We start from the raw sequence: 16,270 nt of genomic DNA, 5'->3' as shown, positions 1-16,270 counted from the left end.
GAGAAAAATTATATTTTTTTTACCGTAATTTACAACTTTGTCTTTGGTAATAAAGTTACAAAATATTAAATTGGAAACAAAAGGTTTAAGAATAAAATTAAAAAAAAAAAAATAAGGAGTCAATTTTATTGTTCATATTGAATAAAAATATTAAAACAAGAAAAAAATTGAAGATATAATTAAAAAAAAAAAACAATGAAGTTGTTTTCAATATAGAAATTAATTTATTTTTTTATAATCATATTTAATTTAAAAACTAATCTTTTTTCGAAACTCTTAACACTTTATTTTTTGTTTTTATGTTATTATAATTTTGACTACATTCTTTTAAATATGTTTAAAATATACTTCCAGGGCTTCACTCATACTTATTAACCATGAATGAAGTCTCGTTGATCCAACTTGAGTCCACTCACAACAACAGAAGATATATGTTGTAACATAAAAGTTATCAAAAATATATTTACAAATAAAAATAACAAAAATAATATAATAGTTTTTTTTAAATTATATGTTGTCACTTCAAGAGTAACCCCGTTAGTAAAATAACGGTTTATTGTATAATAGAAAAGTGAATCAAAAGGGTATTGCCAAAGACACCATTTAACTCACCGATTCACATTTTAAAAAACTAAAATAACCTTTGATAGAAATGGCGAATTAGGGCTAAATTTAACTTCACAAACTTCAATAAAATAACCACTTTGATTTTTAGCAACAATAATACACAATTAATCAATGCACAAATACAATGAGATTGGTAGTGAGAGAAAAAGGCTCGCTAATTTTTACAATGGTTTGGTTCTCTACCTTACCCTTTAAACTTCCATTCAAGTATTCATTATCAATCAACAATTTTCTCAGCAAACGTTCATAGTTATAAATAGTTTGAGTTTTAGTTTTACCTTTCTATTTAGTGGTTGAATCCTTCCTCAATGCTTTAAGTGGTTCAACTTTGCCTTTCATTGTATTTGACTTTGATGAAGCAGCCTTATCTCTCCTATAATTTGATCTCTGAGCTAAAAAAGAACCTGAATTACCTCATTGACATGTACTGCCATTTTTTTTCAACTGTCACTTTATCTTAGCAGCCATGTGTAACAGATCTTCTAGCTCAATATAATGTTGTAATTCAACCACATTACTTATCTATTTATTTAAACCATTTAAAAACCTTCTCATTTTAGCCTTTGTAACCTCCATAATATTAGCTCTAATCATAAAAATCTCTATCTTTTTATGGTAACCCTCCACACTCTTAAACATTTGAGTCAAAATTTATAACATTTCAAATAATTTCCTATAATAATATTTAGGAACAAACATCTTTATCATGATTTTTTTCATCTCATCTCAAGTCTCTACAAGCATCTCTCTATTCTTCTCTTATATGAAATAATTCAATCCCACCAAATAATAGCATAATAGTAAATTCAATAACAATAAGTTTTAGCTTCTTTTCTTCAAAGTAATTGTGACAATAAAAAATCAACTTTACGTTCTTCTCTCATTCCAAAAATGTTTCAGGATTATTTTACATTAAAATCTAGAATCTTCAACTTATTCTTCTCAAATTTCTATCCAAACCATCACGAAAACCATCATTCCTATTTGCTTTTATATAGCCAAAATAATCATGTGGCCAAACTCTCTTATATTTGTAGGTCCTAAGGATAAAAAGTAGGGTCTTTTAATAAATCCTGGATTATAGTTTATACAATTAAATCTCTCTCAAAAGTTTTTCTAATTTCATACATAAGATTAGTATAAAATGATATATACTATCAAGGCATTAAATTCACCACTTGAAACTCTGGATAGAGAGTATTTGTTTCTATAGTTGCTTCTACTTTTGAAGTAAATCACAGAAAACAAGTGTTTGGTAACTAAAGAAATGTGATTTACTATTTGTGGGTCTTAACACAATTTGCGTTTAAAATGCAGGGCAATGAAAAGCAGCTTGAAGTTGCTTCTTTCTGTCTGTACAGAGTGAATTTAATTCACTCTGCACACAAAGGTGAATAATAAAAAAAATTATTTTTTATTTTTAATTGTGTTTTATTCGAAAAACTAGTGTTTAATATTATTCAATGACACTACATAAATTAGAAGGAGATCACATGATGTCGTAACATTTGTAAAATTTGATTGTAATCTTATTTTTGTTCTTGATGATATTTTACTTGTTTTTGTTGCACGCTCAAAAAAATCATGGAAACTGTAGTCTTTGTCGAATGAATTTCGTACGTGGTGAAATTGTAGATAGTTTAATAGAATAATAAAAAATATTTTATATAAAGTATTATTTATTTCATGATGTAATAGTAGTAATTAAATCTACAATATTTAAATTAAAAACCATATATATATATATATATATATATATATTAGTTATTTTATAATCTCAATTTGAAAAGCATTCTTAACCAAACACATTAAACTACTTTTTGTTAAATATAAATTTCAACCACAGTTTTACCCAAACATATATAAATATCAAACCAATCTCAACCAAAAGTGATTTTTATAAAAATAATTTTTTTCAAACCACAACCATAAAAGCCACAATACCAAATATAAAGTATCAGTTGTTATGTTTTCCCTTCCTTTTTTATATTTAATCTCATAATAAAACCCAACAGTTTAGTCATTTATAGATGTTGGGATGAAAAAGTTACCTTCTGGTCAAGTAGGCATTCAAAATTAATATGGTATGTATGAGTTTTAAAATGCCTTCCCCACAAATAATAGTTTTATTTGGCCACTACAATTACAATTGACTTCATCCTCTTTTCATAGGTTAAGAATGCCTACTACCTAAGCCTTAATGATTTGTTTATATAAGTTGTTATTAAAATGCCTACCCTACAAATAATATTTTTATTTGGCCATTACAATTACAATTGACTTCATCCTCTTTTCATAGGTTAAGAGTGCCTATTACCTAAGCCTTAATGATTTGTTTATACAAGTTGTTAGATGTCCTTGCATTAATACTACTCCCATACTAGACCTTGAAGCATTAGTTGTATAACTTGTTGAGGTATAGTAGGCCTAGGATTTGTGGGTTAGTCATAGTCTTTTTAAGGTAGGTGAAAGCTTTCATGGCATTTTTAGTCTATTTAAAAGCATCTTTTCTTAATAGTTGAGTTAATGGTTTATAAATGGAACCATATCCCTTCATTAATCTTTTTATAATACCCAACGAGGCTTATAAATCCCCTTAGTTACTTGATACCTTTTGGCACTAACCAATCAAGAATAGCTTGAATCTTTTGAAGGTTAGTGGCTACTCCTCTAGATATAACATGGCCCAAGTACTCTACCCGAGTATTATAGAAGACACATTTGCTTTCTTTAGCAAATAAATCATGAGCCTTAAGTAACTTAAATATTATCTGTAAATGCTTCTAGATGATTAGTCAATGACTAACTATAAATGAGAATATCATCAAAAAATACAAATATAGAATTTTTTAGATACCTCATGAATATATCATTTATTAGGCTCTAAATGGTAGTAGATGTATTAGTTAAGCCAAAAGATATAACCAGAAACTCATAATGTATAATGAGTGAAGTAATGACTTTTAAATTGAATTCCTTTCCATTCTCTTTATCTTCTTCAATTTCCTTCTCATCTTCCACAATATATAATGAGTGAAGTCTTAGCATAAATTTCTCATCACATAAAAACAAATAGTCCATTGGCTCTTATTTCATCCAATTCCTTAATTTCCTTATTGTTTTGGTTGGTTTAAAAAGATTTTTACTGGTATGGTCTTGGTTAAAAGATTTGAGTGGTTAATTAAAATTGAGCTTATTGGTAATGAGAAAAAAAGGATTTATATGGAGTGTCAAAGGCTGAGTATTTTTGTTTGGTTGGTTGCGTTTATAGTTAAGGAAGAGTGTTTGATATAATTGTGGTTGGAGCATAAGTAGGTAATAGTGTTTTCATGTAGATAAACTAGGTGATAAGCTTAGTATAACACCTATGGTTCAAACATCTTAACCAAATTTTTTTATCTCCACTTTTATGCCTCCTATAAAAAACACTAAGGCTTGCTTCTTAGTAATCATTGCTCTGTTCTACAAAATATCAAAATCTTAGATGTAATCTCCAAATCACCCCTTGTTTAAGATCCTTAAGTTCTTTTAAAAGATCCTCTCCCAAAACATATAGTACAATGCCTATTGAGTTTATCAAAATCATGCACTTCTTTAATCTTAAAATATAATTGCACTTATAAAGTCATTTATACACATCATCACCATAAAATTAAATAAGTCACGTTTGAGCTTATATACTTGGAGTCTATTTGTTTGCGTGGTTGCTTCTGCGTTTAAAGTAACCACAACAAAACAAATGTTTATTTACATTAGAAATGCAATTTATTTTTGGTGGGGCCCAGTACAAATCACGTTCAAAATACAGGATTTGCCGACACAGCTCCAAGCTGCTTTTCTTCTTCACTGTTTAGTGTTTTAGTGAATAGTGCAATTCACTCGCATTGTTCATGTGAACAATGCAAGTGAATTACATTATTCACTTAAAATAATGAACAGTGCAAGCGAAATTTAGAATGAACAGTTTTTTTTTTCCAGTGTGTTTATTTTTTATACAGTTGTTTTTTAAAAAACAAGTTTACAGTGAATTAAATTCACTCGCACTGTCATGTGAACAATATTTTTTTCTTGAAAAACTAGTGTAGAGTGAATTAAATTCACTTGCACTATAATATCAATTTTATTTATAATAATATTTTATCTAATTTTATTGCATACTTAAAAAATTATGAAAACTATAGTTTTTTATCGAATTAATTTTGTATGTAATGGAATTGTAGATGGTTTAATGGAACAATGAAAAATATTTTATATAAAGTACTATTTATTTCATGATGTAATAACAATAGTTAAATTTACAATATTTAAATTAAAAACTATCAATATTAATATATATTTTTTAAAATTATTTTATAACCTCAATTTCAAAAGCATTATTAACCAAACATATTTAAACTATTTTTTGTTCAACCTCAATTTTAACCACAATTTTAACTAAATATACATAAATATCAAATCAACTTCAACTAAAAATACTTTTTATAAAATTATTTTTTTTAAAACCACAACCATAATAACTACCCGAATACTAAACAGACTCTTCTAAGTGTGATGCCCACCTTTACAAATCCAGAAGGTTCTGAAAGTATTTTTATTATTACAAAAACTTCATACATCCTTAAAAGTACTAGGGGTTTTGAGTTGGGATATAAACAATAATTTTGGATTTGATTTTGAGTATGGATAGTACAACACATATCCCATGTATATTCATTGCCATCTCTAATTGTGAGGGAGTTTGAGAGAGAAGAGACCGAAGACAGAGAAGGGAGGGTTGTTGTGGAAGGAAATTAGGGATTCAAGAAAAACGAAAAGAAAACCTCTCATACCGTAGTTTAATTTAGGGTTTAAACTAAACTGACCTAATTTTTTTTTGGATTTTATAACGGGGCCTTCCAATTTTTTTCTTGCTCCGGTATTTTGGTTGCTCACCCGTTGTCACACACGAAGGTAATTCTGAGCAAAGTTGCTCATAAAATTAGCATTTGGCAGACTCAAAACAAAAATCGTATGTATGTAAAACACAAAGCAGGTGCCGAAACTATATAAACCATAACTACTCTCCTTGGAAAGCAGATAAAACAAGCAGCCGTTGGAGATTACCAGAGAAACAAAATAAACGAGTCCCAAGTGAAAAACTAAAACGAGAGAGCTAAGGCTATGGCTTCAATAACAGAAAGGGAAGAGGCAACGCCAAGCATATACATATCAGAGGAATGGTCAGAGGCTGCCGACTCAGTAGCCTACGATTCCACCACTTCACCACCTCCAATTGCCCTTGTCTGTGGCCCCAAAAACTGTGGCAAAACCACCTTCTCTCGTTACCTTCTCAATATTCTTCTCCAAAGGTTATTTTCCTCAATGTTTTTCCTTTTCTTTTGTGAATTTTGTTTGCTCGTTTGGTTTTTGAAGCAAATAGTTGGATTTTGTGAACTGGTTTCCTGTTGAAAGTTCTAAACTTGCATTAATGGTCAAAATTTTGGTTTCTTAAGCTGTTTGTTTGCTGCATTGTTTTCTTTTTTCTTCTTGACTTGAATTCGATTATTTTGGACTATTGGGTATTGTTTACATACATCAAATTTGTCTTGTATTTTGTTGTATTCTCTATTGGGTGTGCTTCGTTGATCAAAGATCAAGTCTTTCTTGAAGATAATTATGTTTGCTGACATATACTTATTCTTTGAATATTGGAGTTAATTTAGCGTGTCAGGAGCTGAATTTGATGTTTATAGGTGATTGAGAACTGTACTCTTTTTTTTTATGCAGATATAAAAGGGTAGGTTATTTGGATACAGATGTTGGGCAGCCCGAGTTTACTGCTCCTGGTTTTTTATCCCTCACGGTAGTTGACAAACTAACTCCAGGTATTTATTTGAGGGTTTTACTTTCTTACCATATGTCTTGTTCCTTGAATTCCTTAGTTTCAAAGATTTCTTTCCAAGATTTATCTCACCTCGTTTTACATTATAATTGATAGAGTTTTTCTGTTTTCTTTCGTTTCCCAAAATCAGATTTGACAATTCCATGCTTGAAGACACCAGAGAGGTATGGGCTATTGAACTTATTGTGTTAGTTACAATCCTTTTCCTTTTCAGTATACAGATATTTGAGATGTTGTTTCGAGGATTTACAGTTGCATAATTGTTTATTTATGCATACTGATCTATTGTTTGATTTTGAACACCTCCCATATCATTAACTTCTTTAATTTCCATCAAGATTCTAAGATTTTACTTGGTGGAATTAATTATCACCTTTTAATGGCCGGTCCAGGGAAGTTGTCATTTTTAGCATGATTTTGTGGAAAAAATTTGTTGTTTGTGTCGTTTATGGTTCAATGTTTTAATTTTTTTCCTAGATGCTTTTTCTTTGGTGATGTTTCTTCCAAAAGGGATCCAACGGCTTATCTGAAATGTATATTTACCCTATATGATTATTATCGGAAGGAGTACTGCAAGAGTGATAGCCCTGTGGAGAATGAAATGCCTCTTGTTGTGAACACACATGGTTGGGTAAAAGGTGTGCCTCTTTACATCATTTATTTCGTTTTCTTCTTTTCTATCCCTTACCTCCTAGATCTTGCATTATTTCTTTACCTTTGGTGTTTTTTCACAAGTACTTATGCATTTCAAAATATGATCTTCATCTCGTGTTTTAGGAGTTGGTTATGATATATTGGTGGATATGTTGAGGCATATTGCCCCTACCCATGTGGTTAAGATAAACACAACTTCTGAGAGAAAGAATCTGCCAGTTGGGAAATTCTGGCTAGATGAGGGTTATGGTGGGCAGGTTAATCTAATTGATATCAATTCGACTCGTCAAGACTCCTTCAATAGATCGTAAGTTTTCCCTTAAACTATCATATTCTGACTGCAATCCCACCTGCGTAAACAGATTGCTATTTGCTTTAGCTGGTCCCTGTAGAATTAGATCTCTGAAAATTTAGCAAGTGCTGCTTTTACTTATTTGGCTGCTGTTGTTGTTATATAAAATTTCCAGCTTCATATCTGTTGAAACATGTCCATTGTGCATTGAATTATTTTATTTCTAAGTTTACGGTAGAGTTTTCAGTGTTTGGTTGTCTAGAGATTTCTCCAATAGGTTGCTCAATAATCTGGAAACAATTTCTCTGGTGTTTTATATTTGATTCTTTATCTTCCACTTATTTGTTTAGATTCTACTTCTTAAAATGCATTAGTACTTCTCCTAAATTTCATTATTATGTAGTTTGTTTTAGATGACAAGTAACATTTACTTGCTTTATGACAACTTATTTTCATACTGTGCCAGGGTTCTAATACAAAAGGATGCACGCCTTCTGCGGGATTTACGAATAATGGCTTACTTCAGACAGTGTTTTCCGAGTAACCTGAATATCACCACAATCAAGGAACTTGCAAATGCTCTCGCATCTCACCCTCCTTATCAAGTCCCAATATCAAGCATCAAAATCAGACATCTCCATTCTCAGGTTGGTTCATGGCATATGAACAGCTGTGCTGCTCTTTCCGCACAACTTTTACTCTTTATTTTTGGGCCCCTTTCTAATTTTATCAAGTGCACTGTTACAACTTTCCATGATGTAAATCAGCACTGGTAGGTTGCAAAATTTGAATTTCGGTTTTTGTGTTTGTAAAAATGTCAAATGATCATGATTTCTTTGACAATTCAAATCTCTTATGCTAGGTCCCACACACTGAAGTCTTCTACAGTTTGAATGCATCCATTGTTGGTTTAGCAGTTAGTTCTAAACAGTCAGAAAATATTCCATGGTGTGTTGGTCTTGGTAGGCATTTTTCTTTGCTGTAATGCCATATTTAGTCAATTACATTTAATATTTTCCTTCATTCTATTTTCCTAACATTATTCTTTATAAATCAGCGAGTCCTAACGTAAGCCAGAAATTAACATTTATCGTACCTGAGAAATATCATGTTTTTGTCCTCATTGAATGCCTCTATTGAACCAGGAATTGTTAGGGGAATTGATACATTCAAAGGTTTGCTCTACTTAATCTCGCCTGTGCCGCCAATCCTTCTGGAAAAGGTTGATCTTCTTCTGCAGGGATTTATCCATATTCCTACTTGCTTATTGCAGGTAATCGATCCCTGTTCAGCCTCACTATATGTTTCTTACACTGTTTTGGTTTGTTTTGTAACTGTGTCTCTTAGTTTTGTCAACTTTCTGTCTCCCTTCAGCTATTTTCTTGTCTGCTTTAATGCAATAGAAGTCAATTCATCTTTGTCTTCTTCTCATTAACATGGCATTGCAAACAAGAAAAAAATGCTTGTTCATTTTGAATGCACAGCTTAGATGATATTCATGTTGCATAGCTGGATTGAAATATTGACTTTTTGTTGCCCTGCCCTGCCTTCTCTGAAAAATCGCCTTGTGCTGGCTGTAGTGTGATTTTGTCTTGACCTCAAAATACTTTTCTTCGGCTACTGCATGCCTAAGTTTTGGCATTGCTGATTATGCCTTGGGTATGGCACGGCTGCTGATGCCTCTGGCTTGACATTGCAGCCCTTGCCTAGGCCAGTAGACAACAATAGGAACTTCATTTGCTTGGCCAGGTTAGGCAAGCAAGGCGAATGCAAGTTTTACCTAGGCAATATGGATGAAAACTCCACAATGGGAAGATGATGTTAGGTAGGATGCTGCAGTCATGATATTATGCCAATCGGTGTCGGGTCCTGAAAAGAATCTTCTTAAGATTCTGTAAATTCCAGCTTCAGAAAGGTTACATGTATTCTTTCATATTCATTTCATAGCCAAAAGAAGTAGCTTCCTCTTACTGTCATGATATCTGTTCATCTGTCCATAATGGTTGTCCTTCAACCAAATGGCAATATTAGGCTGTGCTTGCTTTATGGTGTAATAGTTGCTTGTGGTTCTAGGCAGATGCCTGTGATGCTTCAATTATCTTATCTGCATTGCTTTGAAGAAAAGAGTGGTCCAGCACAATTTGCACCATGCTAATGCAGACATAATCCAAATGACAGGAACAATCATTGTAGTGATTGTGCTTTGGTGAAAGATTAACAGTTATATATTTTTCTCCACTTTAGATTTCATCAAAATACTGGAATTCTTTTCAGGTGCAGGGATGCATGTCGCCTTACATGTCTGGGAATGTTTTGGCTACAAGCTAACTGCTACGAGTTCACTGACCAGCCAGTTGCTTCATTCACTGATCAAAATTGAAACTCAGTGTTCGTTTTTATATCGATCTTTCCTTCATATAATATAATGTATGAGACAGCACATTTTATTGAAATTATCTGTGTTGACTTCCTTGCAACTTCAATCTTAAACCCAAAATAAATTTTGCCACACGGAAACCAGCTGGCTTGATCACATCCATATAATACTGAAAAGGGGACCAGGCCGTATCTATCTTTATGAAATGGAAAGGCACTTCCATGTCAGAATCCTTGTAATTGAATTTAAAGTAGTGCACCAGTTGTAGTTGGTGTGGTTGATGAAAACCAAGTAAGTAAATTGGCTAGATGGCCAATTGGCTATCCAGCTATGAATTCATATGGTGGCGGTTGTGATTGTTGCACTCGGTTTGAACTGCAGTCTATAAAGGCTGTTCCATCACTGAGAATTTGAGATTTATGCATAAATGGCTGTCTTCGGGTAGATACTTGTACACCAAAAGCTCTAGTTTGGAGTAGATTTAGCTGTCCATTGAACAGCTCTAAAGTCTATCCTGCCTGTCCAAATTTGGCTGGCTGCGGAGGATTTTCTAGGAGCTAAATGTACTCGGTGCACAATTTGTAGCCTTGTTATAGCTCCACCAGCCACTCTCGCAGCATAATGGGCTGTGGTGCCTCCAGCACTCTCACTGGCTAGAATAACCCGCCCGATATCTGCATATTCATTGTTCCATGGCTCGGGCTCATTACCATTAGAGTGCTTAGCGACCCATTCAAGCCCGGGCAATGAATCATCATACTATTATTATTATTATTATTATTATTATTATAGAAACACTAAAAGGACGCCAGGTAATGTGTCAAAGATTTCGTGAAAAATACAATTCAATCTTTTAACTTTAAAAGTAATACAATTTAGGCTCTTTTAAAATGTGAAAATTTAGTATTATTTTTCAGTTAGAGAGTGGAGAAAAAAAGAGGGGTCGATGAGAAAAAAAGTTGTTTTTCAAGTTATTTTTTACCATCAAAATAAATTTGTTTAGTTTCCATGAGTTCTGGATAGGTTTGATGGTGGTGTTTTAGAACCTCAATATTACTTGAAAAAATATATCTAAGTTGAGGAAGATGAATCTAACCCGGTTTGATTTCAGGTTTTTGAACCCGTTTTTGGTTGATGGGTTGATTTGTAAGTGTTTCAAGAATATTGGTGAGATTTTTTAGGTTGAAATAATTTTAAAAAAAAAAGTTTCTATGACCAAAGATACATTGCTTTTTTTTTTTCCAATCATTCATAATGATAGTCGGAATTTAGGCTCACAAACAACACGTGATTTGTATTTAGATCATTCACCTCTCTAAAAAAATAGTAAAAAATAAAACCAATTACAGGCACGCAGGCTGCACTTGGACTTTTCCTTGTAATGAGTCAAAAATTAAAATAATTTTTGAATTTATATTTCAATTAAATGATTGCTTTCTTATTTAACCTTTTTTGGGTAGAATTTTTTTAAAATTATTTTGTGTATATTTAATTTTTATAGAGATTTTTCTTTCATTTATAATTTTTCTTTTATATTTTATATAGATAAATTTTATTTTAAAAAATAAAAAACATTTATTTTCATATAATATTTCTAATACATGCAGTCTTGTAGTTTTAAAATTTTATTTAATTGAATTAAATTAATATATATATATATATATATATATATTGTTTGAATAAAAAAATTATTTGAATAAAAAAATATTTATATTTATTATTTATATAAGAAAAAATATGTGACCCGGAGAGTAAAAGGTGAGGCGTGGGGATTCTACGTTGTACAATACACGAAACAACGGGGACACGAATCGGAGTGTTTTCTTCACAAAATGCATCTCACAGAACTTCCAAGTAGCCAAACATTACATGTTAATTTCATTAAAATAACTGTCATCAGCAACTTTGCAATGCAGCTGCTCTTTTAGAAGGAGGTGCCCTCCTGCTGCTCTAAGCCCCACAATATCAACACGCAGTTCTTGAAGATATAGAGGCAACTGACAGATCATTCCCTTTTGCGTTTCATTTAACATTCATTGCCTTTTCACCCTCGATTTAGTTTGTTGAGGAGTGCTTGATAGACCGTTAATTCAGGTATATGGTCTGCATGCAAGGCCTCAATTCTCCCGCAAAATTTTGCTATTTATAGCCATGGCCACCCAAATTTCCATAACTAAAAGCGTAGCACCTCCTTTCAGTTCCTCTCCCTCACACATTTACAGAAGAAAGAAGGTCATGATCACGGTCTGGTTGATTCCGTCACCAACTTCCTGGTCATGATCTCTTATCTTATCATCCTTTCAAACCTTATATTCCATACGTCTTTCTATCTTCTCGCATCCATCTGAATGCAAGTTAAGATTTTATTATTATATTATCTTTCCTCGTTTTGGTTCTTGACCTCTAGGATCAAATAGCTATGGCAAAGAGATCATTTAAACGTTTTGTGGAACAAGAACTTGGAAAACTCCCACTCTTCTTGATCTATGCCGTGCTCGAATGGGTGTTGATTGCTGTGCTATTTATTGATGGGTTTCTTGCTTTTTTTGCCAACGAATTCGCCAAGTTCTTCGAGTTGAAAATCCCTTGTTTGCTCTGCACTAGGATTGATCATGTCCTGGTTCATAGAGATGCTGATTTTTATTACAATGAATCCATATGTGGAACTCACAAGAAGGAGGTTTCATGTCTGGCTTACTGTCATGTCCACAAGAAGCTTTCTGACATACGAAACATGTGTGAGGGGTGTCTTCTTTCTTTTGCTACAGAGAGAGAATCAGATTGCGATTTATTCAAGTTTCCTGCAGGGGTTTTACATAAGGACATCGAGCTGTTTGCTGATGATGATCGTGACATCCATTTGAGGTTGCCTGCTTTAGGAAATGACATCGTGGTGCCAGCTGACAAGAGCAGCCCCCATCAGTGTTCATGTTGTGGGGAACCATTGAAGGTAAAGTCCTTCTCGAAGGGAAAGATTGCAGGCGTGCTCTCACAGGCTCCTGCTCCTTCTCCCCGAGCACCATTTGTTACTTTGAGAAATGAGGGCCCTCGCAAGTTGGATTTATCTCATGTGCGATACACAGAACTCAAGTTCTCAGAAAATGACTCGGAGCTCCATGATGATGAAGATGCCTCGAATGCATCACATATAGATAAGCAATGTTAGTTTTAAATTTAACTTCGTTCTTGCTTTCTCTGTCACTTCTTATATGGTCATGTTAAATAATTTTTCTCAACCTTTAAAGATCCTTTGATTATGCAAAATTTATATGCATGGTATGATTCAGTGAGAGCAAATCAAACTTGTCCATGTTATAAAATGCACATTCTTGAAGTGCAATGCTTGAATTATTAATGCTCTGCATGCTGTTGCTTCTTGGTTTTGATCACCCAGTTCTTAACAACCTCATTAATTTAGTGGATGGATTTTTTTGTGCCAGTTAGGGAAGATGTCAAAGCTGCTATGGTGCCATTGCTGACAGAAGCTGAGAATATGAATGAAGAAAGGACCCCTACATTTTCCAGAGGAAATAAGTTTTTCGGAATCCCACTAACAGATTCAGCCACCGCTAGTCCTAGGGCATTTACTAGGTTTCCAAGGAAATCACTCCTCGACAAGACTGAACTTTCTTCAGAGACCGTAGAAGGGACTTCTCTATCAAACGAAGTAGATGATGACTCAATTTTGCAACATTTAAAGAAACAGGTTCGTCTGGATCGCAAGTCGCTGATGGCTTTATACATGGAATTGGATGAAGAAAGAAGCGCTTCTGCTGTTGCGGCTAATAATGCAATGGCCATGATCACCCGGTTGCAAGCAGAGAAGGCAGCTGTTCAGATGGAGGCATTACAGTATCAGAGAATGATGGAGGAGCAGGCAGAGTATGACCAAGAGGCCCTGCAAGCAACAAGGGATATAGTTTCCAAGAGAGAGGAGCAAATCAAGACTTTAGAGGCTGAGCTCGTAGCTTATAGAGAAAAATATGGTGTCCTGATGGGAGAAGATTTTATGGAATCTGGAGATGAGATGGATGAGGATTGTCATCATTTGAAAACAGAGTCTCATTCTTCTTATACCGAAAGATACGAATGTCTCAGCCCATCTTATAGCTCCACAGAAGGGCAAAATAATGCTGAAAATGTGTTTTATCAAAGCAAGTCTCCATCTTTTCTGGCTGTTGAGAACGGAGGGGAAACTGAAGACAAAGCACTGAAGGCTTTTCAAGGGCAAGAACCTCATCGTCTAGGTCGGTTGAACAATTGGGACAAGAAAGTACATGTTTCATCAGTTGACGGGGATCTCTCCTCGCAGTCTAGTTCTGATGATGTTAGCCACTCCGAGAAAGTGACAGGTAAGTCACTTGCATAGATGCTTCCATTAAGTATCTGAATAAGCTCCGCATTTCCTTAAATCATCCAAGGATACTTTTTTTTTTTTTGGTATGGAAGATCAAGAAAGGGAAGCAGATTTAGTCAAAGAATCCTCACATCTTCATGGATCAGCAAAGGACCTTGATGCTGAAGGTGGATTCTTGAAGCTTGCTGATCATACACTCCAAAATGGAAGTGAAGTTACGTCGGATAGTCTTCAGAAGATTTGTCAGTTGGTCACAACCGATGATCATGATGCATAACACTCATCCTAATCGTTTTCATGGTATTTGTTTTCCCTTTTGTAATCCATCTTAGAGAGTTGATAGACAACAACACATTTGACAAATGAATGCTATGTGCATCGATTTTTATTTCTTTCTTTGTTGATTGCAAATATTTAACATTGTATCTCAATAATGTTTAATACACCTATTTTCTAGGTTACCAAACATCTTCTGTGGATGGCATTAGGTACCATGCTTCCTCTATGGTGCTAACTGGTTAGTAATGTAGATCTTTTTCTTTGGCAGCTTGAACTTTTTTTTTGTTAGGATGTAAATACAGCAAAATCATTGCCGGGAGATGTTGAGGCCTTGAAGTTTGAAGCTTCTTGAAACTTTTGGATTTCAATACCCTCTCTTATGGAGGTAAGATAGTTAATTTATATCTGTTGTATTTATCAATTAACATTATAGTCTGGTGTCACAAACTCAAGGAGTACAAGAACAAGATGATGATAATTAAACTTCAAGTTCATTGGTAAAATGATAATTCATGCAACAGATTCCAGATTTTAATACCATGAGCTAGGAAAAAGACAGATACTAGGTTGAAAATAGCAAGCATGATTGATTTGATGTGAAATGTGAATGATCTACAAGGTGATTACATGATCCAAGTGGGAATTACAATAAAGTACAGAAAATCATAGCCACAGCCTTCTGTCATGATTTAACATCTCCACTTCTTCACTTTTATACATCATGTATAACGATGCATCTATGTAAGGCATGGGAGATGGTTACAGCTTACATTGAATCCTTAATTTTGACAAGTTGTGGCAGGCTAGAAAGTAGCAAGACTGGGCAGTCATCATGTCTCCAGCTATCTCAACCAATCTGGGAGAAAGACAGAAAGCGAGAATAATCATGTTCTCAATTCTGCAGACTTGATTCTTTTAACTTAAGAAATATGTTCTTCATCGGCAAAAGCAATTACCAAGGTGCCAGGAGAGAGTTGGTGGTGTCTAGCAGGAGTGCAAGAATCTTCGTTATCGATGATCAAACTGCTCGGTGGCTTATCATCCCTGCAAAATACTGCTTTTAGACAACTTAGACTGTGATTTATCCTTTCCCAAAATTACTGTCGTTTTTTTTTCTCTCTTTCGACCAATCTTAGATTTTTGAAAGCAGCACCTTTATGCTTTGATTTCAATCTTGCAACATCACTACAGTTCACATGCCTGCTGTGCAGCTTGTACGAGGAAGTAAAAACAGAACAGGAGTTATGACCAGGTCTGATAGAACCATCCATCCACACCATTCTTCTTCCAGATGCAGAATTGAATAAAATCTAGCAAGCACCCTGTTGATAAGTCAAATCAATTATGCTATTTGTTCTTCGTTTCTCCTTTCCAATAAGAAGAAACTACAGATAAAAACTTAATAACCTTTCAAACTAATCGGAAAGTAGAAATGTGGGCATCCAATATTTCAGTCCCTGATAAAGGGTATATTGTTCTAAGCAATTTGAAGTAAAAGGAAAAAGGGTTAGATAGAAACAACTTGAGATATAAATAAAGCAATAAATAAAAAAGAGATAAATTGTGTAAACGAGACTGTCGTCTTTCATGGATGTCCTCTAATATTGGCTGCAAACACCAGTTTATCCTTTTGATGACTTCTCTGATCTTCTATGCGTTACATGAACTCTTGTTATAATTAATCAACAAGAGTACATGAAAGCATCAGTTTTCTAACATGAACTCGTAATTAAAAAAACTTGAGTAGAATTTTTTTTAGAGGACATGTATCTCAATTCACAATATGAAAAAACAAAACGGGTA

The 16,270-nt window shown here is 33.6% G+C and overlaps 2 protein-coding genes and 1 long non-coding RNA gene across 5 annotated transcripts; 2 read left to right on the top strand and 1 right to left on the bottom strand.

Moving 5' to 3' along the window:
* The first annotated feature begins 5,349 nt into the window (after window positions 1-5,349).
* Window positions 5,350-10,275, top strand: LOC118044589 (polynucleotide 5'-hydroxyl-kinase NOL9). Of its 3 annotated transcripts, none has more exons than XM_073412874.1 (10): window positions 5,350-5,975; window positions 6,394-6,491; window positions 6,639-6,672; window positions 6,986-7,146; window positions 7,286-7,469; window positions 7,921-8,101; window positions 8,317-8,416; window positions 8,600-8,727; window positions 9,729-9,805; window positions 9,977-10,275. In XM_073412874.1, exons 1-9 carry the CDS (start codon window positions 5,788-5,790, stop codon window positions 9,780-9,782), a joined length of 1,128 nt encoding a protein of 375 aa, XP_073268975.1. In that variant the 5' UTR covers window positions 5,350-5,787; the 3' UTR covers window positions 9,783-9,805; window positions 9,977-10,275. The 3 variants fall into 3 exon arrangements, 2 of the variants coding, with proteins under 2 accessions (XP_073268975.1, XP_034908848.1); XR_012171355.1 differs by having other exon boundaries at window positions 5,351-5,975; window positions 9,729-9,843; window positions 9,968-10,275; XM_035052957.2 differs by lacking the exon at window positions 9,977-10,275 and having other exon boundaries at window positions 5,351-5,975; window positions 9,729-9,931.
* A 1,975-nt stretch (window positions 10,276-12,250) lies between these two features.
* Window positions 12,251-14,819, top strand: LOC118044857 (probable myosin-binding protein 5). The gene is made up of 5 exons (XM_035053338.1): window positions 12,251-12,921; window positions 13,276-14,183; window positions 14,281-14,430; window positions 14,646-14,705; window positions 14,770-14,819. The coding sequence occupies exons 1-5, from the start codon at window positions 12,251-12,253 to the stop codon at window positions 14,817-14,819; spliced, it is 1,839 nt and encodes a 612-aa protein (XP_034909229.1).
* A 211-nt stretch (window positions 14,820-15,030) lies between these two features.
* LOC118044590 (uncharacterized) lies at window positions 15,031-16,270 on the bottom strand. Its single transcript, XR_004686809.1, has 2 exons — window positions 15,424-16,270; window positions 15,031-15,323 (listed from the first exon to the last, which is right to left on the bottom strand). It is a non-coding gene; the product is annotated as an uncharacterized lncRNA (long non-coding RNA).

This window comes from Populus alba, chromosome 12 (genome assembly GCF_005239225.2).
Source record: "Populus alba chromosome 12, ASM523922v2, whole genome shotgun sequence".
Taxonomy (NCBI): domain Eukaryota; kingdom Viridiplantae; phylum Streptophyta; class Magnoliopsida; order Malpighiales; family Salicaceae; genus Populus; species Populus alba.
The sequence above is the reverse complement of the archived record's forward strand: the minus strand, read 5'-3'. Positions and strand labels throughout refer to the sequence as shown.

Excerpts from the sequence above, each read along its gene's own strand:
- LOC118044589 (XM_073412874.1), top strand. The coding sequence starts at position 5,788 with ATGGCTTCAATAACAGAAAGGGAAGAGGCAACGCCAAGCATATACATA. Across the intron at positions 5,976-6,393 it reads CTCAATATTCTTCTCCAAAG|ATATAAAAGGGTAGGTTATT; the intron begins GTTATTTTCCTC and ends TTTTTTATGCAG. Across the intron at positions 8,417-8,599 it reads TCCATGGTGTGTTGGTCTTG|GAATTGTTAGGGGAATTGAT; the intron begins GTAGGCATTTTT and ends CTATTGAACCAG.
- LOC118044857 (XM_035053338.1), top strand. The coding sequence starts at position 12,251 with ATGGCAAAGAGATCATTTAAACGTTTTGTGGAACAAGAACTTGGAAAA. Across the intron at positions 12,922-13,275 it reads GTGCGATACACAGAACTCAA|GGAAGATGTCAAAGCTGCTA; the intron begins GTTCTCAGAAAA and ends TGTGCCAGTTAG. Across the intron at positions 14,184-14,280 it reads CCACTCCGAGAAAGTGACAG|ATCAAGAAAGGGAAGCAGAT; the intron begins GTAAGTCACTTG and ends TTGGTATGGAAG.